The following is a 22,353-nucleotide window of genomic DNA, read 5'->3' on the forward strand; positions in this document are numbered from 1 at the left end:
CCAAGCTGGGCTTCATGCTAGACCTGGAGCCTTCTTAAAATTCTCTCTTTCCTTCTCCTCTCCACCATTCTGTCCCCCACTGCCACTCACTCTCTCTCTAAAATAAATAAACAAATAAATAAATAAATAAATATTCATGCTGAAAAACGTACTTGATTTTCTCTTCCATTTCTTGTTCATATTCTTTCTTCATGATATCCAATTCTTGCTGATGCTCCTTCCGCAACATTCGAAGATCTTTCTGCAACTTAACGATCTCCTTGCCCAGCTTCTGTTTCTCCTGCTCTGCCCCTGCTAATTTAAATTCCAGGTCATTGTGCTCAGCCTCCATGTTAGTAGGCAATTTGGGTTGGACTACATGTGATTTGGACTTTTTTTCAGCACTTTCTTCCAAAGCTTCTGTGGGTTTATTTTTTCCATCCATCTGTTGTAAAGCCTGTAATTTTTCAAATTTTGAGGTCAACTCTTCCATTTCAACTCTATGCCCTTCCCTCTCTCTTACTAAGCAGGAATCCAGCTCTTTTATCTTTTGCTCCAAGATCTGACAGGCTAGTTCCTTCTCCTGGAGCATTTTTTGGACATCATCAACCACATTTTCCAAGTTTTGCTTTGCCCCTATGTTATTTTTGCCTCCCTCTTCTTCCACACGCTGGGATACTATCAAGGAATATTTCTTGCTTTTTTCTTCAAGTTCTTCCTGAAGATGATTTATCATAACTTGATCCTCATGCTGCTTTGCTTTGGCGTGTTCTATCTTTATTAAGAGCTCCTGGTATCTGCACTGGATTTCAGAATGAGAAGATACCGTCTCTTCTTTTTCCTGCTCTAGACTCTGCAACAGCTTTTCTTTTTCCATTAGACTTCTCTGTAAAGCACAGATTTTGTCTTCACATGCCTTCTGCACACAGCCTTGGGGATCTGCTGCTTCTTGCTCCACACAGGCTGCCACGTATTCTGCAGATCTGGGTACAACTGATGCTTCTGATTGCGGTGGACCTTCCACTGATTTCAGTTTTTCTTCTAAGACCTGAATCTCTCTCTCTTTCTCCTGCAATTTTGTATTTAGCTCACCCAAATGGCCTTCTGTGTCTTTTTTATATTGCTGTTCTTTCTCTTCCACTTGAGATAACAACTGTTTCTTGATGGCAGCAATTTTTTGTTCGGCTTTTTTCTTCAGTTCAGCTAACTTTGCGGCACTTTCTAACTCAAGTCTATCTTCCAGTGCCTTCAACTCCTCTTCTTTGCCCTTCATACCTGAATTCGCATGTTCCAATTCTTTCTTCTTGGTTTCAAGTTCAGATTCCATGGAAGACACTTGCTTTTCAAGTCTTGAGACTTTTTCTTCAGCTTCTTTAACCCTGTTGTCCTTTTCTTCTCCTAACTCTTGAATGTGTTGAAGTTTCTGAAGCATTTCTTTCTGTTCAGTGTCCTTTTGTTGACTGTAATTCTTAAGCACTTCATTTAAGGACTCAATTTCAGTTGTTTTCTGAGTAAGACGCTCCTCTAATTCCACAATTCTTGCCATCTGAGTTTTTAACTCAGCCTCTAAATTACACTCCTTTTTCTCCTGCTTGCTCTTCTTATCTTCCATTTCACCCTTTAAACATACTAATCTCTCTCTTTGCTGATCAAGGTCCTCCTTCAATCCATGTATCTGCTCATCCTTTTCACTGGCTTCCTTTGTTTTTAACTCAAGCTGCATTTGCAATTCTTTAATAGTACTCTGATACTGTATGAATTTTGACTGTGCTTTCTTCTTCCATTCTGAGAACTTGTTGGACAAGTGATCTACCTGTTCAAGAGCAGAGATCTTCTCTTTACTCAGAGTTTCAGCTTTCAAAGATAAATCCTGCACCTGACCCAGCAACTCACGTTGTTGTTCATCGTATTGCTTACTTAGTGATGAAATGGCTGCCTCTTTCTCAGTTAGGCTGATGCTGTTCTGAAGCTGAGCATTCAAATCAGTTAATTGTTTACTAAGACTGCTGATCTCAGATTTCTTTTCTTTAAGTTCTTCTTTCATCAGTGTGACTGCATTGATGTTCTCTGATAACTCTTTCTTCAACTGCGTGATACAAGACTCTTTTTCAGAAGCAGCCTGTTGCTGGTTGCCTCCTTCCTTCTGTAAGGCTTCCTTCTCCATTACAAGACCTTCAATATCAGCCTTCATGCTCTTAATCTGATTTTCTTTTTCTTCTAATTGATGGGTAGCCTGTTGAAAAGAACTATTGAGTATATTCTGCTCTTCTGCTAGCTGTCTAAGCTGTGCTTCTAATTCAGAAGCTCTGCAGGTTTTAATCACTAGTGCCTCCTTAACTTTTGTTGTGTGGTGCTGACAGTGGGAAATTCTAGAAAGAATGGCATTAATTTTACTGCTACTAATGTTGATTAGCTCATTTGTTTGAGCTTGTAACAAGGCTTCAGTTTTCTTAGAGTAAATATCCAGCAGAACTGCTAGCTCCTCAGACAGTTTTCTGAATTCCAAGCTTTTGTTTTCCAGGCTTTTCTCATTTCTTTCATGTGAAGATTTCAAACTCTGGAATTCCTCGTCTGTGGTTTTCAACTTGTCAGTCAACTCAGAAACCTTCAGCTTATCTTTTTCAGCCAGTATCTCCAGTTCAACTATATGCTCTTGAAGGGAAGTATTTTCCTTCAGAGAATGATTCAAGTCGACCTCCAGCTTTTCAAGTTGTGCTTTTAGTTTAGTTTCATTTTGTGAGAGAGAATTCATATGAGCAGACTTCTGGTTTAACTGTTCCTGCAATTCCCTTACTACTGTGTCCTGCTTAACGCCCTCTTCTCTCAGCCATGCTAGTTCCTTGTTCATCTCTTCTTTCTCACACCCACTTCGGAGGATCTTTTGCTTCAGTTCTGCTACCTCTTGCTCTTTCTCCTGTAATTGGATTTCATGCTTTTCCTGAAGTTCTTCAGCTTGCTGATGAAGTTTCTTTTCCCAGACCGATACGACATCACTGAGTTCTCGTCTATGTACCTCAGTGAGACTTTCTATTTGCTCCTTTTGGTTTGTTTCCAGTTTTGACACCGCATCACTGATTCCAGCGGAGTTAGCTTGTGCCATTTCCAAAATTTTGGCATTGAACTGTTTTTCTTTCTGACTAAGCTCTAGAACCGTATTTTCAAGCTCTTTTTTAAGTTTGGCTTCCTGATCCAGTAATTTTTTCTTTAACGTTTCTTGCATCTCCTTTGCTTTCTGCTTAATTTTTTCCATCTTTTTTTCTTGATTTTTGAACTTGGTTTCATATTCCTCATGTAAAACACTAAAACTGTCCTCCTTGGCTGATAATTTCTGTTTGAGTGTTTCAATTTCTTTGCTCTGTCCTTCTCTCATTTGTAAAATTACATTTTCCTTTTCTATCAAGCTCTGCTTTGTCTGTGCCTGTTCTGTGTTAGTATCTCTAAGTTGGGATTCATAGTGTTGGGTTAAAGACTGCAGCTTTTCCTCCATGTCACTTTTCTGGTTTTCCAGTTGCCGCAGTAAGTCCCGCACCTGGATTTTGTGAGTGTCTAACTCAGTACAAACATCTTTCTTTTGCGTTTCAACTTCAGCTACCTGTTTAGTAAGAAGCATTCTTTCTGTTTCCAAGTCCAACAACTTCTGCTGCAATTGAGCCAAGTGGTCCTCTGATGCTTTGGCCTGCTCATGTATAGTACTCTGCTGTGACTGAAAAAGAGCCAGCTTAGCAGATGCCTGATGGAGTTCCTCTTTAGACCTTTGAATATCTGCCTCTAAGTTTTCCACATGAGCCTGATGCTCTTTCAAATGCTTGTCCTTTTCCTTCAGAAGAAGCCCAAGTTGATTAATTTCATCTTTTAATGCCTTCTCAGTTCTCTGGATAGACATCTCCTGTTCTTTAATGATACTCTCGACTTGCTGCTGGTGATGGCTTTTCTGTTCATCTAGCTTGGCCTCTAGCTCCTGCTTTACTTTATCTGCTTGATCCTTTAGTACAGAAAGTTCTTCTTCTAGCTCGTCCCGGGCTTTTGATACTTCTGAGAGTTCAGAAGACAATGATTCCAGTTCTGTTTGCTTCACATCAAGCTTTTCTAAAGTCTTTTCATTCATCTCTTCTATGTGGGCCTGGAAGAGACGCTCTTTGTCTTTCAACAATGTTTCTCTTTCTTGTTCATGCTTTTCTCTAAGTTTTTCCATTTCAGTCTGATGTTGTTGCTTTAAGACTTCGAGTTTTTCAGTCCAAAGGGTATCCTGCTGATGCTGCAAGCTTTCCAATTCTGTCTTGTGTTTTTCAACCATGATTGTAATTTCTTTATTGTGCTTATTTTTTTCAGCTTCCAAATGAATAGCTAAATCTTCTGATTGATTTTTGCTTTCTTGCAAGCTTTTTTCCAAAGAACTTTCCAATTCAAGAATTCTCTGTTAATAAAAACAGATGTATTTTTATTAAAGTACAGACTTGCTTATTAGCAAAGATATACATGACATAATGTCTACACCTGTTTAAAGATTAAAACTTAGAAAAATTACTCTATATATCATGCCAAACACTAGAAAGCACAAAGAATCTGTGCTCAATTCCTAACAGAATCGTGTAACAGAGATTCTATTTTAACACAACTTAAAATTTTGGATTCTTTCTACTTACTTGGGTAACTATTTCAATCACCCATATTTTCAAGAATATTCTGAATGGATAGTCAAAAAGAAATAAATCAGGGGAGCCTGGGTGGCACAGCGGTTAAGCGTCTGCCTTCGGCTCAGGACGTGATCCCGGCGTTATGGGATCGAGCCCCACATCAGGCTCCTCCGCTATGAGCCTGCTTCTTCCTCTCCCACCCCCCCTGCTTGTGTTCCCTCTCTCGCTGGCTGTCTCTATCTCTGTCGAATAAATAAATAAAATCTTTAAAAAAAATAAAAATAAAAAAATAAATCATAAAGTAGATAATAGTAACTATTGGTAGGAAGATGGTTATTTTTTCCTGTGTGTTTTTTTAAGGCCTATTAATAGTATTCTATTATCTTCATAATTTAATTTTGGAAGATAAATAATGTATCTAGTTTTTCCACTGCAAAAATGATTATTTCAAAAATTTTTTGCAAAAAGAAGCTACTTAAACAAATTTTACCAAAGATTACTGTTGGCTCATGAAAATGTCGATCTTGACTCTAAAGGAAAAAGAGCTAAGTAAGGCAGAGCCATGCAACATCAGAGCTAAAAAGGTCCTAAGGAATTACCAAATCCAATTTCTCCATATGACAGATGAAGAAATTAAGGTATAATTAATTTACAAAGCTAGCAAATGGAAAAATCTAGGCCCCCTGAGTATCTTATCTATTCCCCTCCACCATACCACTTTATATAAATGTTGGAAATGGGAAAGTAAAGTACAGTTTAGAACTATGGGACAAAAGTCAGTTTATTCAAAACAGGTCATACATTTCATACTCCTAAGGGAAGGCCCAGAGAGCCTTAAAAATGTGCACACTGAGACATATATATAAATTTGTTCACATATATATAAATTTGTTCACCATTGTTTTAGTATGGGAAAACTTTATGTTAAAAGCAGGGTATTGGGGTGCCTACACTGTGATAGAAACAGAGAAAGAAGTATGTCTAGGACATGACGAGATGAAGCCAGGGCAAGTGCTGCCTACAAAGCAAGGCCACTTCCTGAAGATCAAGGGCAAGTAAGCAATGGGGTGGAGATGCTGCAGAGCCTGAGTGCGAAGAGTCAGAGTGGGTGGCTGACAGAACCCAGCCAGCTAAAGGCAGAGTCAGCAGCACCATGTGGCAAACACTAAAACCACTCACAGGAAAAGCTCTTATTATCCGCAAATGAAGCGCATGTATGTGAATCTAACCCAGTAAAACAAAAGTTCTTCACAACTTTATATTGACTGGAGAGATAATAATAGTTTCTATACATAAATAATTCCACAACTCTGGAACCTGAGTATTATTTAAACTTACAGTTCTGTAAGTTTCTGCTTCTTGCTGAAGGTCCCGAAGTTTATTTTCACTCTCCATGAGGATTGCTTTCTTCTGCAACTCTAACTCTTCCAGGGCCAAAGATTCTTGCTGTTCTTTTTCTTGGGTGATCTTCAAATATTCTGATTGACTTTTTTCCTGTGCCAAAAACAATACCACCTTAGACCCACATAAATCTTCAGCATTCTCAAAGCACTTCCACAGGAATCACGTCTTTCATCATCTGATCTGCACACCAGCCCTATGAGGTAGGCAGTATCATCACCTCTCTTTTCCCATGCCCTAGTCTGCAGAAACAAAGCACTGTGGTTATTCCAGTGTGGTCTAGTCAATATTTGCCACAATTACTACTGAAAAGAAATATTTTGTTCCAGTAACCACACTACACCTGCTATTTTCCCACTACTTAAAATATTTTGCAAAATACGGCTTAATGTCAAGGGTCCCCAAACTGTCACTACATCTTCTCTGCACTCCAGAGTTTGATTATTTCAACTCTAGGCCAAGAAACCAGATTGTAAGTTTATATAATTTGTGAGAAATACCTCATTAGGGAACCCCACCTAGAAAACCAAATCCGAATCAGATTACATGTGAATATATAGATTAGATCAAGGAAAAATCTATAAAAGCCTACATAACTCTTCTCAGATGACCTGGGCTCTTTTACCACTCCCTCAATTCCGAAAAGCTTCTTCTTTGATTGCCCTTATTATATATCAACGTCTATGTTAAAAACCATTTACTGCTTTGAAAAGAGAGGCTCTAGAGAGCACTTTTAACATTTAGTGGCTTTGGACTCCAATTAAGAATACTTATCCATATCTATTACATAGAGTTCATGTTGCCAGCAGCAATATTTTCAGTTCACCACACTCTGGCGAAGCATACTGCTTTAAGGAAAGGCACTGTGCCATTTTATAAGCAGACTGATAGAGAATATTAGTTTCTAATCAATTTTAAAAGATCATTTTAAACATACTATATTGTCTAATGTAAACTACATTTTAAATACATCTCTCTATGTCAATAAAAATAAAAGAGGGCATTTTAATAGTCTGTTGAACTTGACTATCAATGCAAAGCTAACTTCTTTGAGGAACTAGGTAGAAAAGGGAGCAGAAAGCAGCAAGTGCACATGTGTGTGCATGCTTCACGTGCATCTGTACCCTGCTCTCTCTACTTAGAATATATCTGAGTATATCAGTTCTAGAATGCAGTTTTAACAAGGCCAATGTTCAAGTCTCAGTGTCCCCAAAGGCCAATTATTCCAGCATGAAAACACACAGACAGATCTTTATGACAGGAATGTTTTAGAACAATTTCCGGCTTCATTTATGTCCTGCTTTGTTCTTTAATTTTTATGTCCCTATGCTGTCCTGTTATAGTTTTAAGAATTCTTATAAACTACTTTAAATCCTTTCTCGACTGGAGTGCATGGCTGGTTCAGTCAGCAGAGCATGTGACTCTTGATCCTGGGGTCCCATGAGTTCGAGCCCCATGGTGGGGATAAAGTGTACTTAAATAATAATAAATAAATAAATACATAGGGGCACCTGGGTGGCTCAGTCAGTAAGCACCCTACTCAATTTCAGCTCAAGTCATGATCTCAGGGTCCCGTATCAGTCTCCGTGTTCAGGATGGAGTCTGCTTAAGATTCTCTCCCTCTCCCTCTGCCCCTCCCCCAGCTTGTGCTCACTCTCTCTAAAAAAAATAAGGTCTTTAAAAAATAAAAAAGAAGATTAAAATTATAAATACTACTTCTCATCCTTTTGCACTAAAAGTTTTTTAAAATTATACACACTATCTCATGGATAATAATTTCACATAAAAACAAACTACATTTTTGGCATTAATACTACTTTTTTTGGCACTAATACTTCTTATGGTAACCTATACAAAAGGCTTTTCACAATTTGAAAAAAAAAATTTTTTTTTGTTTTTAACTTCCAAATTACATATTCCCCAAAATCTTATCTGTGCTTTTCTGGATATTATTTTGGTTAGTCCAGTCAGTCATTTTTAAAATTTTACTTTATCTTTTTGAAAATGACTACTGAAATTATTCTACTTAAAATGAAAACTACTTGGTCACTTTCATTTTTTCTTCTTTAAAATGCATTTCAGACAAAACTTTCTGAGCTTTGAACTCTGTTATATTCAGTCTGGTGAGTTTCTAGACATTCTTCCCGAGTTATGAAATCACTGATTCATGGCTTCAGTTACCCATCTTCCCCTTTACTTCTCTATAATCACAGCCTGCTGCCAGGGTGAGAGGGATGACATACAAACAAAATAAACTGGTTAATGAAAGCTTGTTAGTTAATATAATTTTCACACAATACCAAGTTAACAAGCTCTGACAGCCCTCTTTCCTGCCTATATCCTATCCTCTCTGCACACTCAAAGGTCCAGGCTTCCAGTAGTCTGACCTCAAGCCAAAAGGCAGGAGTGAGGAGATAATAACTTTATAAAGCTGCAAAGTTTACCTATAACAAAAACAAAACAGGTACTTACAAGAGCTATTTTCATTTGCTCCTGAAATTGCCTTTCTTGTGTCTGAAACTTCTTGGTCAGTTCCTGCTCTTTGCTGGCCAGCTCCTCTTCATGAAGCTTCTGAAGTTTAGCAATTTGTTCTGAGGATTTCTGAAAGTCAGCCAAATAGTTAAAGTGAAACACCCAGAATAAAATATGTAACTCTACAATTAAATAATACTGTATTACAATTTAATCATCAAGCCAATAGTGTAAGAGAAAAAAATCAAAACATATTTCCCACATAAATCAAAAGTCAGCAAAGTCTCAATAGTTAAAAGAAAAGCCAATCAAGTATTGCTCATTTATTCCTTTTATGTTTTTATTTTTTTTAGAGAGAGTGCACACGCACATGAACAGGGTGGGGGAGTGGGTGAGGGGGAGAATCTTAAGCAGCCTCCATGCCTGACATGGGGCTCAATCTTATGACCCTGAGATCATGACCTGAGCCAAAATCAAGAGTTGGATGCTTAACCAACTAAGTCACCCAGGTGCCCCAAGTATTTCTCATTTAAGACAAGGATGGCTGTTGCTACAGTAGTAAGTCCTAGCGGGTTAGAGCATTTCCACATCTTGCAGGGATGCTCCCCACCAATCACGATGGGGAAGTACAGGAGGAGGAATAAGAATGATCTCAAAGAGGGCACTCCACTATGGTCAAGCTGCCCTGGCTGCACCAATCTATTGATGCTTAGCTTTCCATGCATATATTATTTATTAAGAAGTATTGGCCTTGTTCTTTCTTGGACAGGAAGACTTAATTTTTAAAAATGTCAAACCTCCCTAAATCTAAAAGTTTAATGTAACTGATTAAAATTACCAACAGAATGGGGGGGGAGGGGCTCACTGGATAAAATAAACACGCAAGAAGAGCCAGCACTCTTCTGAAAAATAAGAGTAATAAGGGGAGGCTACCAAATAATAGAACATATTATAAAACTGAGTAATTGCAACAGTGTAATACTGGCACATAGTCAGGAGAAGCAATGGAACAGCACAGAGAATTCAAGAGAGAAACCAATACGTAGCACAATAATTTAGTGTGAAATAAAGATAGTGTGTCATACCAGAAGGAAAAACATGGATTATTAAATGATTTGAAGACTACTTGGTAGTCATCTGGAAAAAAATTAAAGTTGGATCCCTACCTCACTCCTAACACCAAATAAATTCCAGTTGGATCAAAGATTTAATAGTAAAAAAACAAAAGCATACAACTGCCATAAGAAAAGAATTTTAAAATGATCTCAGTGAGAATGTATTTTTAAATCAGAACAAGAATCCAGATAACATTTAAGGAAAAGAAAAAAAATCGCTGCTAGTCCTCCCCCAAAATAAACCAATCCCAAAGCTAAAACAAATCATAAACAAAGTCAATTTTAAAAAGACAGGGGTGCCTGGGTGGCTCAGCTGGTTAAGTATCCGAGTGTCTTGGTTTCAGTTCAGGTCTCAGGGTCATGAGATCATGTTGGGCTCCATGCTGGGCATGGAGCCTGCTTAAGACTCTCTGTCTCCCTCCCCCTTTGCCCCTCTCCACTCATGTGTATGCTCTCTCTCTCTCTCAAAAAAAGGAAAAAAGAGAGAGAGAGAGAGAGAGAGCAGATTATTTGGACAAATGCACTGTATATCCAAAGAACTAATTCCTACTGTAAGTGTAAAACATCTACAAATCAGTAAGACCAACAGTCCAATAGGAAAATAAGTTAAAGATTTGACCAACCAACTCAAAGAGAAAAACTGCCAATTCCTTTAAAACATATAAAAATATGTTTATCATACTGGTAAAAAGACAAGCACATTAAAACTACAATGTCAGAGCACCTGGGTGGCTCAGTCAGTTAAGCGTCCATCTCTTGATTTCAGCTCAGGTCATGATCTCAGGGTCATGGGACTGAGCCCTGCGTCAGGCTCCACAATCAGCGTGGAGTCTGCTTGTCCCTCTGCTCCTCCCCTGCTCACTTGCTCTCTCTCAAATAAATAAATAAAATTTTAAAAAAAAACAAACCCACAATGTCATTTTTTTAAACTGATAAGCCTGAAAAGATTTTTAAAAAGCTAGGTTAGCACTATCTTCATGAGGTAACACACTGCTTGTGAAAGTATAAAGTGTCCTCCATAGAGCATGTAGCGACTATACAATAATTAAAAATACACATAATCTTTGCCAACTATTCCACCTCTAGGAATCTATCCTAAAATAACACACAGGTAAACAAATACGATAAGGATATTCACCATTTGCAATAGCAAAAAATGAAAACCTAAATATCCATCAGTAGATTTATTAAATTATGAAATGTTCCTACAGAGAAATCCTGAGTGGTCTTTAGAACAGATGTGGCATTAAAAAAAAAAAACCACAAATGCAGCATCATTACCAATTGTCAATGATAAGGAACATATTAAGCTGAAAAGCAAAACACAGAGCAGTATATATAACATGCCATCGTTTGTGTTAAAAAATTTAAAGAGAGGATTATAAAACATAAAAGAGAAATTAAATGCAGAGACTATCTCTGGGAAGTATATCCAAAAACACATAAATTCTTTTTTCTATCAAAGTGATTTTTTTCCTATATCCTGAACTCATGAAATGATCAAGGTCTAAAACATAAATTAACTCTTCTTTACAATCAAAAATTGTAGGAAAAACATAAGACTTATGTTTCAAAATTGCTGTAGCCTGTTACAATCTAGAATTATTCTTACTTTCATCATGTCAACAACCTCCTGTTTCACCCGACTTAATTCCTGCTGAAGACTGGTGCGTTCCTCCTCCCTTGTTTTTTCAATAGCTTTTATTTGTTCATCCATCTCTGCCTTCATTTTTCTCCGTGATTCTTCTGTTTTTTGGGCTGTACTCAAAGCTTTTTCAAGTTCCTCAAAAGCTATAAATGAAAACAGCAGAAAACAAGTATCTCAAGAAATACTATCATCGAGCTAAAGTGTTTTACATTCATTATGGGAACTAAGAGCAGCAGTAGCAAGACAGGTTAAAATAGTCATTTTGTTTTAAGCCAAGAGATATTTCCGAGCTGTTCAACAAAGCCACAAGAAGTGTCCAGTTACTGAAACCAATTTGTCACTGACTTCTGGATTCAGATCTTAAGACTGCTTATATGAACTGTTCAGGAGTTTGGAAAAAAATTAAATTACTGATGGCTCCCCACTCTCTCTACCAACAAATAACAAATTCAAAGAAATGAAGACTTGTTCCTACTTCCATATGATATAATTTCAACTGCTTTTTTGTTTGCTATAGAGTTCTTACCCATTATCAATAATTAGGTAATATTATTATATACTCACTAGGGCATTTTTAAGAATAGAAAAATTATTCTTCGACTAATTCTATTTTTAAAAACCTCTTAACCGTATAATAAATAAAAGAGCAGAGTTTTTTGGTTTTTGTTTTACCATTTACTAGTTGAATCACATATTTAAACAATGTATTCTGAAATGAAACCCACTATTTGTATAAGTTTCAAACCAGGGCTATTAACTTGAAAGAAATCTTTACCTGATTCAACAGTATATAGAAAGGCACAGCCCAGCAGGGAGTTCTTGTGTGAGGTAAGAATTCAGGCCCTACAAAAACAATCATCGAAGGTACAGTAGTATGATCTTTAAGAAGGCCAAACAGCTCACCCAGCTCCCAATAAAATCAGACAGGATGGGTACAACAGCTGGAACTTGGCACTGAAAATATGCATATGTATGTGTCCGTGTATATTTGTGTGTAATATGTATCTCTGTGTGTATACGCGTGTATGTGTATGCACGTGTGCACTATACATACTCTCTCTGTCCACTGGCATAGTGATATGCTCTCAAATCCCACTGCTATTATCATCCTAGATTATTTTCTTTAGTCCTCACAAAAGACACCAGACTTCCCTTTACCATAGGGATGGACTATAAGCAAAACATAAATTTTCAAGATGGGTTTTTAATCCTATCAAGAAACATATGTCCAGGGGAGAGACATTTTCACCCTCAGTGGTGTAAGAAAGGTACAACTTCAACCTATGGCATCTCAAAAAGTAAAGCCCTTTTACTAACCACAACTTGGCTTAACAGATGGTGGACTGAGTACAGGAATTTCATGCCTAAAGACAAATATCTGTTCTATAGCATATTCTTAATGGTAAATTGTATTAGTACAGAAAAAGACAAAAGAAAAGCTGAATTCTGGTAACAACTGGGAAACACAACTTACTCTGCTCAATATTTAAAAAAAAATAACTTCTCTAGCAACCATTTTCTTTGATATAAAAAAAAGCCTGCCCAATTTATTCATTTTAAATGTCCAAAAGATAAAACTGATGCTCAAATAAGGTCTAAATTACAAAGGAATATTAATTAGCTGAAACCATTTTTAAAGATTCCTGATCTATTCTCAGACATAATTAGGTTGGAAAATAAAGATATTTAAAGAAAAATGTTGTTTTGTTTTTGTTTTATTCAGATATTCTTTTACTATAAATTTTAGTGTCAAGCATAAAGAAATACCTCTTGCTACTAACAAGAAATTAGTTTCCTAATTTAAAAATCAGTTTCCTAATTTCTTAGAAATAAGTGATCAATTATGGGAGAAAAATTCTATAACAAAGTGCTTACTGCTCAGTTGGTGTTGAAGGTTTAAATCTGGGAAACAGAAAAACGGGAAAAGAAATGACAATCTGTTTTGATGGTTGAATGTCATCATTATCTTTTCATTATTATTATTATTCAGTATGTCAAATTGTATCTTAGGACTTCTAAGCACTTTACAGAAATCTCTTAAATTAGGCTCTGGAAAACCTGAAGGTAGTTTTGATACTCTTCTAACAAAACTGAGTTTTAAATGAAAAACTTTTCCACAATCCAATACAGTATAAAAACAGATGCAGTGCTCTTTTTGAGAATTTTTGAGAAAAATCTACATCACAAAGCTGCTACTCAGAAATAACTTTCCAATAATTAAGTTTTCTAGCCAAATTAAGTAAATTTTAGCATATTCTCCCATATTATATTCTAATTTTAGTGTTTCATCCACTGAAATCATTTTCCTAAGTCACTTGATTATCCATCATACAACGATTAAAGTAGGATAGATCTGATTCCACAGTTCTTTTGATCTAAATTTAATCTCTCTCCCACTTTCTGCTACCATGTCAGAGAACCACATAATTTTATACCTAGAAAGAAATCTTTGATATCTTTTAATTCAACATTCTCATTCAAATGCAAGAAGTGAGGCATCCAACTTTTCCCTCAGATGATTAATCAACTTAACTATATTAGCTTGATGTCAGAACTTTAAAATTATATTTAGGGGCGCCTGGGTGGCACAGCGGTTAAGCATCTGCCTTCGGCTCAGGGCGTGATCCCGGCGTAATGGGATCGAGCCCCACATCAGGCTCCTTCTGCTAGGAGCCTGCTTCTTCCTCTCCCACTCCCCCTGCTTGTGTTCCCTCTCTCGCTGGCTGTCTCTATCTCTGTCGAATAAATAAAAAAAATCTTTTGAAAAAAAATAAAATAAAATTATATTTAAGGAACATTCTTTACCTTGCGTTATTTTTAAGAACTCTAAGAATGCTGACATTGATCCAGCTCAGCTGGGCAATAATGTATCTTACTAAACCAGAATTTCTGAAGCAATCAATTGCTGATGGCTTCTAACTCTCAACAAAATACAGCATGTTACTTATACCTCTGACAGACACAGAAAAATTCAATTGTGTTCCATCTCCACCCTGCTTTACGGAAATGTTAAGTATGGGGGGGCATTAAAACACATTACATATATTGACACACAGAAAACATATTTCGAACTCATTCTGGATTCTACACTGTATCATAAATGAAGCCACTTCCTTACAGGAAGTCTGCCTCCAACAGTGAATCCCATTTCAATGTTGAAGGAGAATATACTGAGTGTTTACTTACTAACCAGAAACATCTCACCCTCTCATCTTACAACCATCAGATACAGAAAAGTGGTGTCCATTGCTTGTAATGTTCTGAAGATGAATTTCCGACTCTTTCCAAAATAAAACTATTCTAGGATTTTAATGTAAGTAAAAGAAGTATGTCGTCAATGTCTACATAATTTATCTTCTAATTACCAACAAAGGATAAGTGAGTGGGGAGAAAGAAAGCGTGCATCAGCCACAGCTGACAAGTCCTCTGCCAACATGCAAGAGAGCGCAGGAAAACTACAGTCACAACACACAACGGGAAGGCTAAGCACGAACTGCTGCCAAATGTTGCAAGAACACACTGTGTTCTTCCAAAGCAAAATTCAATGTATCTCAGGCACTTTTTATTAAAATAAAAAACTTTGAAAATATTTCTAGGCAAAAATTTAATAAGCCTTAGAATGGTCCTCTGTCAAAAGTAAAATGCAGGGAAGGCCTTTTATCGCTAGCTCCTCGCTTTCCACTTCAGACGAGGTTCACTCACATCCACTGGGATTATAAAAATGGATAAATGCTCACTAGAAGAATTAAATGGGAAAGGTTGGCGATGTACAGCTCAATAATCCAACCATTCATTCGTCAAACATTGATTGGATGTTTGCCATCTGCCAAGCATAAGCGAGGCACTGGGTGACACGAAGACAATTTTTCACAAAGGCAGTTGACATAGTTAAAGGCGATAGGGAATTAACCTTAGGTAAAGCTAGGAAGAATGTGATGTTTGCTTTTGCCACTTCACCACCTTTGTCCCTCCTCATCCTCAACATCCTTACCCATTGCAATAACAAATGAAAGAATTCCGAGATCCAGGGAGCATTACTGTCGTTGCACTATCCCAGAGGACACTTTACTATAAGGATAGTAAGACCCATTTTTACTTCCTCTGCACAGAATAAACATAGATGAAAAAGTGCAGAGAGGCTGCCAATCTGCAGATTAACTGCTGATCCTAAGAAGCTGACTAATCACATCAAGAAAGAATAAGTTAGCCAGTGCCTGTGTCTTTACCCCAGCAAAAAAAAAACTGCTAAAATGCATGTTATTAAACTAAAAACAAAAACACAGATAGTACTACAAATCGAATGAAATGCAAATTAACAGAGAAAGCAATAAAATCAATTTTGTTTATCAGAATTCCCACCCATCATCAAGCCTCTTTTGTGAATAAAAGCAAAAGTCTAGAGCAGCAGTTTTCAAAGTGTGGTCCAAAGATCCTAGGGTCCTGAGGCCCTTTGAGCAGGTCTATGAGGGCCTCTTTTTTCCAAATACATATCTGCGTATCTGTGTAAAGGCAGATTTTCCTTATATATTTCAACCAAAATAACGTATCACAACAGATTGAACACAGAAATAAGCATGAAAATCCACTTTTATTAAGCCAAACAATGAGATTAGCAAAAATGTAAAACAAGACCACTCTTTACACTAAACCTTGTTTTGGAAAGTATAGGTAATTTTTATAAAACTGTTTAGATTAATATGTAACAGGTTTATAATTGTTATTTTTAAATGAACTAAAATTTTTTTTCATTTCTTAGTTTTATTTTCTAATACAGTAAATATCACTAAATGTAACCCACATAAACAAAAGCTCTTTAGAATCCTCAGTAACTTTTAACAGTGTAAAGAGGTCCCTGATATCAAGAAGTTTGAAAACTACTTGTCTAGAGTTTACAAAAATGAAAATAATACTACCACCCAGTGGCACAAACCAGATAGTGCAATACTTATATAAATCAGGGCTTTAGAAATTTAGTATCACATTTGCAATGGAAATCTACTTTTTAAGTCACTTTCTGAAATTCATAACAAGATTCATTCTACAGATTGACCGTGCTTTGACTTTTAAAAAATTTTACAGATTTATCCAAATTTTCATGTACCCCTTACATTAACCATGCAAATTTAACTAGTAAATACCTTGAAAACATCAGGCTAATCTTGAAAAATATTAGGCTAAAGCTAAGTAAATTTAATTAAATTGAAAATGTGATTCTGATAGTCAGTGGTACTGTAACAGCACTGCATGGTGAGAGATGGGAGCTCCACAGGTGCTGAGCACAGCGTAACGTATAGTCTTGTCCAATCATTATGTTGTACACCTGAAACTAATGTAATTGTATGTCAACTTTACTCAAAAAAGAAAGAAAAAAAGAAAATATGATTCTGTAGCAAAGAAATGTGTTCCTAATGCTTTCCAGTAACACTGACACTACCAGGGACGTAAGTGCAGGATGACAATGAATATGTAAATACAAAGATGCACAGCTACCACTGTAGAAATATATCAAGTACCCACAAATATATGGCTATTAAATAAACCACCTATAATGAATGAAAATCTAATTCCATTTAAAATAATAAATTTCTCCATCAGGCATACATTTAGTGCCAAAAAATGTACATATTACTTATCTAACATGACAGACATAAATTCTACTTTGATTCATATGTTTTTGCCTGAGAAACATGGAATTTTCTTTATAAAGCTTATTCTAAGTACCCATGATAAGAAAAAAAAAAGCCCTTACCCCAGTCCTGTTCATACAAGGCTTGGGAAAGGCACCATGATTCACTTATTGGCATGTGTGGATGCACAAAAATAAGATGTTTTGTGAGACTTAAGACTCCAAGAAAACTCTGTTACATAAATTATCAGCAACTAACAAAGCACTTAAATACACATCTGATTTTTATTATATAAATATGCATAAATCTTACATATTACTTAAATACATAAATTCCATTTAAGGGGGCCCTTCAAATGTCAAATAAATATATTCCACTGAATGTCTCTGATGTACCAGGCCTATACTACACAAATGAATAAAAAACTTATTTCCTGCACAAACACAACATGACAATAAAAAAGCAAAGAATGTTATGAGTTAATCTAAGTTTTTAAATGCAGCCAATCATATAAAACACATGACTTAGGCAGACAGGGTAAATGAAAGGGAAACAGGATTTACAAAAGATACTCTGGAAAGAACTCTGGAAACTTTCCTAATCCAAATAGAATATTTTATTCACTTTGCATAAATTGTAGGCAAGAACATTTAATGGGGGGCGGGGGACTTAACACTGTGGTGTGGGTTTTTTGTAATAGCTATATTTAAATACCTAAAACTAACTTACAAAAAAGACTAGAAGTCTATGGGTAAGAATTTATCCTGAGGAAAAATTCAAATATGGAATAAGCTGTATCACAGAGTTGTTAGAGTATTATTCATAATAGCAAAAATATAAAATAATCTAGATGATGATCAAGAGGAAAATGGTTAAGTAAGTGATGTACATGCATTCTGACACAGCCATTAAAATACGCTAGTACTTTAGCAACATGGAAAAGTACTCAGTATAATGCTAAATGGAAAAAAAAGGAGCATACAAAACTATATGTACAAAAGGATTACAATAATATAAAAATAAGGATTGGAGGAAAGACTAAATGGAAGTGTAATGAAACAACAGTGATGTGCTTTCATTTTCTCTCTGTTCCAATGCTTTTGCAATACATTATATTAATAAATGGCTACATCCACCACCTACCCCACTTAAAACATACACATGCACACACACAGAACAGCCAAAACCTAGGGCAAAATTTAGCAACATTAATATTCCGTACCAGTGCTGCACTGAGGAGATAATATTCTAGACAAGTAGTAATAATACCTAGCATCTAAAATACAGCATTATGCGCTAAAGCTGAATCACCAGACTTCTCTAAGTTTAAAATCTGATTACTTGAAGATGTGGCCATCTGTTCTTAAGTGACACCTAGAAAGGAAAACTATCAACAATGGTAGTAAAATGCTTCTAACAAATATATTTGTTTTTGGTTTTCTTTATTCACTAAAATAAATAATTTTAACAAAACAAGAATGCTATAGTGTTGTGCTTCAAAAACCATGCCCAAGAGTTCTCTAGAGAGTAGAGTAAATACTACACATGTTGATACAATGTATAATGTAAAGTGGGCATATCACCATATTCACATAGTTTCCATCTTTTATGGCAGAACTGTTCTTTTTAAAATCAGAGACATTTAGATTTTCGAGTCCTCCAACATATGGGACGCATCACAGCTCGTTTAGAAAAACTATGAGAACCAGCGCAATAGATTGTTTTCCAAGAAAAGTAGTGGGAAGTAGTGGGAAATGTACTTGAGCGGATTTTTACCTCCAGAATAGGTAAGCCAAAAAAGTAAGTTATTTGTCTACTAATAGCCACATGTCAAGAACTACTAAATATATCAGGGTTAAATTTTTACAACTGAAAATTAATTGAGAGGTTATGTTCTTTTATAATTGTTTTATGTAGACAAATTTAGTTTTAAAAATCTTTAACAACTACAAGTTTAATGACGTTAATGCTGTTAATGCTTCTTTCCCATGGCGAGCTCTTATATGTTTAGTCTTTGAATTTTAAATTCAAGAAAGAGAAAGACAATATTTCATAGAGGAGTAGAATTCTCCAAGAGCCAGATTATGTTCACAGACTATGGAAACTCTACAAAAAGACTACCTACTTTAAGCACTGAATTGGAATTTTTCTGTCAATTGGCATATGCATTTTATATTTGAATTAAACATTCTATATTTCAAGAGTTCTGTTCAGCCTTAACTAGATCATTAGATGAAATGCAGTTGTTATGCAAGGCCACTTTTCATTATAGATTTTTTTTAATGATTTTTTATTATATTATATTAGTCACCATACAGTACATCCCCGGATTCTGATGTAAAGTTCGATGCTTCATTCGTTGCGTATAACACCCAATGCACCATGCAATACGTGCCCTCCTTACTACCCATCACTGGTCTATCCCAATTCATTATAGATTTAAAAGGCAGTGTCTTCATCATAGAATGAGTCTCTTTTAACTTTGTTACAGTCCAGTAATTAGTATTACAAATATAATTCTTAAAATATCTATAAAAGCACTTAAAACTGTGTGATCCAAAGACTTTCCAAAGTTAATGTTTTTATTAAATAACTAAATCATAATTCTCTCATTTATTAATTTTTGATATTTTTATGGTACTATTAACAGAAAAGTTTCAACCTACAAGCTATGAAATATTTACAAAAATACGGTTTTATGAAAATACCATTTAAAGACAAAATTAATGTTCTGGAGAAGCAAAAGAAGGAAGGCTGTACTAACTAATGAAACTGACTAGAATGGGAGCCTGGGAAATAAATGTTTAACCTACATGTGAATTAACTGTGTATTTTGTCTACCTTTTTTTTTTATATAGTCATTTTTTATTATGTTATGTTAGTCACCATACAGTATATCCTTAGTTTCTGATGTAGTGTTCCATGATTGTCACTCACCTTTTTCAACTTGATATTGGGTCATGGATTGCTACCTCCCTACAAGATACACTACAATTTTAAAAGAAAACTTAATCCCCCAAACAACACTATTTTCTCTTGACTGGCTACATTAGTCAACAAAAGCAGCCCTAAAAATGGAAAAGCTTGATGTGAGAAGCTGAGACGATGCATTAGGTCTTCTATTCACTGAAAGCAAACCTATTTAACAATGTCTCACACCTCTCAAACTGCTTCAGGTTAATTCCTCAGAGATTATATTCTGAGAGTTGCTGTCAATTAATGTTCTCCTGAGGGAGATTTTCTTGGGGTTACTGGGAACAAATTCATTAACTAAATTCCCCAACCACTTATTAATAAAACAACTGCAAAGAGATTTTATGAGCACATTTGGTATCAACCAACTAGCTCTCTCTTCCAGATCCATTTCCCATCTTAAACCTTACAATCTGGTTTCTAAAATCATTTCTCAAACTGCATCCTGGGAATGAAATCCTCACCAAAGTCGAAGGTCACTTCTGGAAATGCCTCTTATATTCCCCCCAAAGCATAACTACCCACAATTCCTATGACTTCTTGGGTAACCTTTTTCCCCCTCATTTATTTCTCTCTGCCAAATTCAAGATCTCTATGGTTAAGAGCACAGACTCGGGACTCAAAATGCCTGGACTGAAGTCCTGACTATACACTTACTCTGTGCATGAACGTAGGCAAACTACTTAACTTCCACATTCTTGGGTTTTCCTATCTGTAATAACAGTACCTATTTCAAGAAACTGAGAGGATTAAATAAGTAAACACGCAAGTGAATACAAGTAAAGCATTTATAACAGAGCCTTGCATAAAACGCTACAAGCTGGCCCTTAGTCGTAGCGGCAGCGGCGGAGTGTACACGCTCATAGGTACCAGCAGCTGCAGCCGCTATCTCTGTAACACTTAATCTTCTGGAGAAATCAGCTGCTCCTACAGATTTAATCACAGGCTTCAACCTTAGGTTACCAACTCTTAAAAAATGCTCTAGCTTCTTTTCCAAATTCTTATAAGACAATTTCATTTGGAAAGCTCGTGATTGACAAAATTCAAAGTATCTAAGCAAACTCATCACTTCACTCCATTCCCCAACTTCCCCATTTAGATTTCCTGTTCTGACTTCTATTCATTAGTCTCTTAAGCTTAAAACCTTGGAGTCATCTTAGATTTCTACTATTCTTCTGCCCCTGCAAGTTGATCAGACACCAAATTCTGCAGATTCTACTCTTCCTCTCTTTCCTGGATTCATCCCAGCCAAGGTGTCCAGAGCTCTCAGTCCCTCGTGCCCAGATTTCTGCCTTTGCTTTTAGGTCTGACTTTCCACTTCATTTCTTGTCTACATAAAACACTAGCTTCCGTCACATTATGCTTTCCTATTACTGGTTTCCTGTTGCCTTGTACACCAAAATCTAAGCTCAATTGCTCACCTTTTAAGATTTTAACAGTCAGTTCTTTCAGATCCAACTTTATTTCCCACTTGAGCAAGAACTGTTAGCAGCTGATTCATACATCCACTGCAGTCACTGTGCCTGCAAAGACCTTGTAGTAACTGGAATATGTGTTGCCCCCACCTCTTTGGTTAGATCCCATTCTATTCATTCCTCGAGGCCCAACTCAAAACTCACACCCTCACTAACCTGAAATGCTCATTCACTCTGCTCTCTCCTCTCTTTCCTGGCATTACTCAGTATCATACCTTGTGGAATACTATGTTGGTCTCCACACTTTCATAGCCTAGCATTTATTTTGAAAACACAATGCTGTTACGTTAAAAGGCTTATCTTATACTTTCTTTACACTCTACCTTATAATTGTTGTTTACCCTTTTGTTTACCCTGAAGCATCTATCTATAAGGTAGCATTTATTTAATATATACTATGCTATGTCTACTTGGACAGTTCCAAAATCGTAAACCTGAATTTTGATACTCCAAGGCAGTAGTCAGCAAACGTTTCTATAAAGGGCCAAATGGTAAATATTTTTCGCTTTGCAGGCTACGTATGGTATCTGTCACATATTCTTCTTCTTTTTGTCAACTACATAAAAATGTAAAAAACATTCTAAGCTTGAGAGTCCTACACATAGGCCATGCACGGGCTGAATTTACCCATAGGCCGTAGTTTACCAGCCCCTGCACCCGCTAAGGAACAGTTCAGCATCTTACACAGAATCTCTGTATCAGTATCAATATTTAACTAATTTTTCTAAATGTTGGTTGGTCAGTACTTTACATGACTTTTGAGTTCTAACATAAAACAAATAATCCCTGAGTTCTTACCAGCTCTTTCAGACTTTTCTTTCTGTTCCCGTAACTCCTCTCCCTGGGTAGTCATCTGTTTGATGCGACTACGGAGTTGAGCAATTTCTTCTTCTTTCATTTCCAGGGTTTCATGCATCTGACGTTTTGTCTCTGCTATTACCATTCCCTAAACGGAAGTGCAGACACTAAAGCATTTGAATAACAAAACTGCATCATCAACAGCACATATCAAACTTACTTAAAAGGCAG

At 36.2% G+C, this 22,353-nt stretch overlaps 1 protein-coding gene across 6 annotated transcripts in view; it reads right to left on the reverse strand.

Moving 5' to 3' along the window:
• Positions 1-22,353, reverse strand: part of GOLGA4 (golgin A4) — a 117,368-nt gene that overhangs the window by 42,833 nt on the left and 52,182 nt on the right. For all 6 annotated transcript variants that reach the window (XM_019794551.2, XM_019794549.2, XM_019794550.2 and 3 more), the window contains 5 exons: positions 22,123-22,270; positions 11,214-11,392; positions 8,487-8,615; positions 5,952-6,107; positions 153-4,393 (listed from right to left, as the gene is read on the reverse strand). In XM_019794551.2, coding sequence (XP_019650110.1) covers positions 153-4,393; positions 5,952-6,107; positions 8,487-8,615; positions 11,214-11,392; positions 22,123-22,270 — 4,853 coding nt within the window. The remainder of the gene's footprint in view (positions 1-152; positions 4,394-5,951; positions 6,108-8,486; positions 8,616-11,213; positions 11,393-22,122; positions 22,271-22,353) is intronic.

The sequence above is a fragment of the Ailuropoda melanoleuca genome, chromosome 6 (genome assembly GCF_002007445.2).
Source record: "Ailuropoda melanoleuca isolate Jingjing chromosome 6, ASM200744v2, whole genome shotgun sequence".
NCBI lineage: Eukaryota > Metazoa > Chordata > Mammalia > Carnivora > Ursidae > Ailuropoda > Ailuropoda melanoleuca.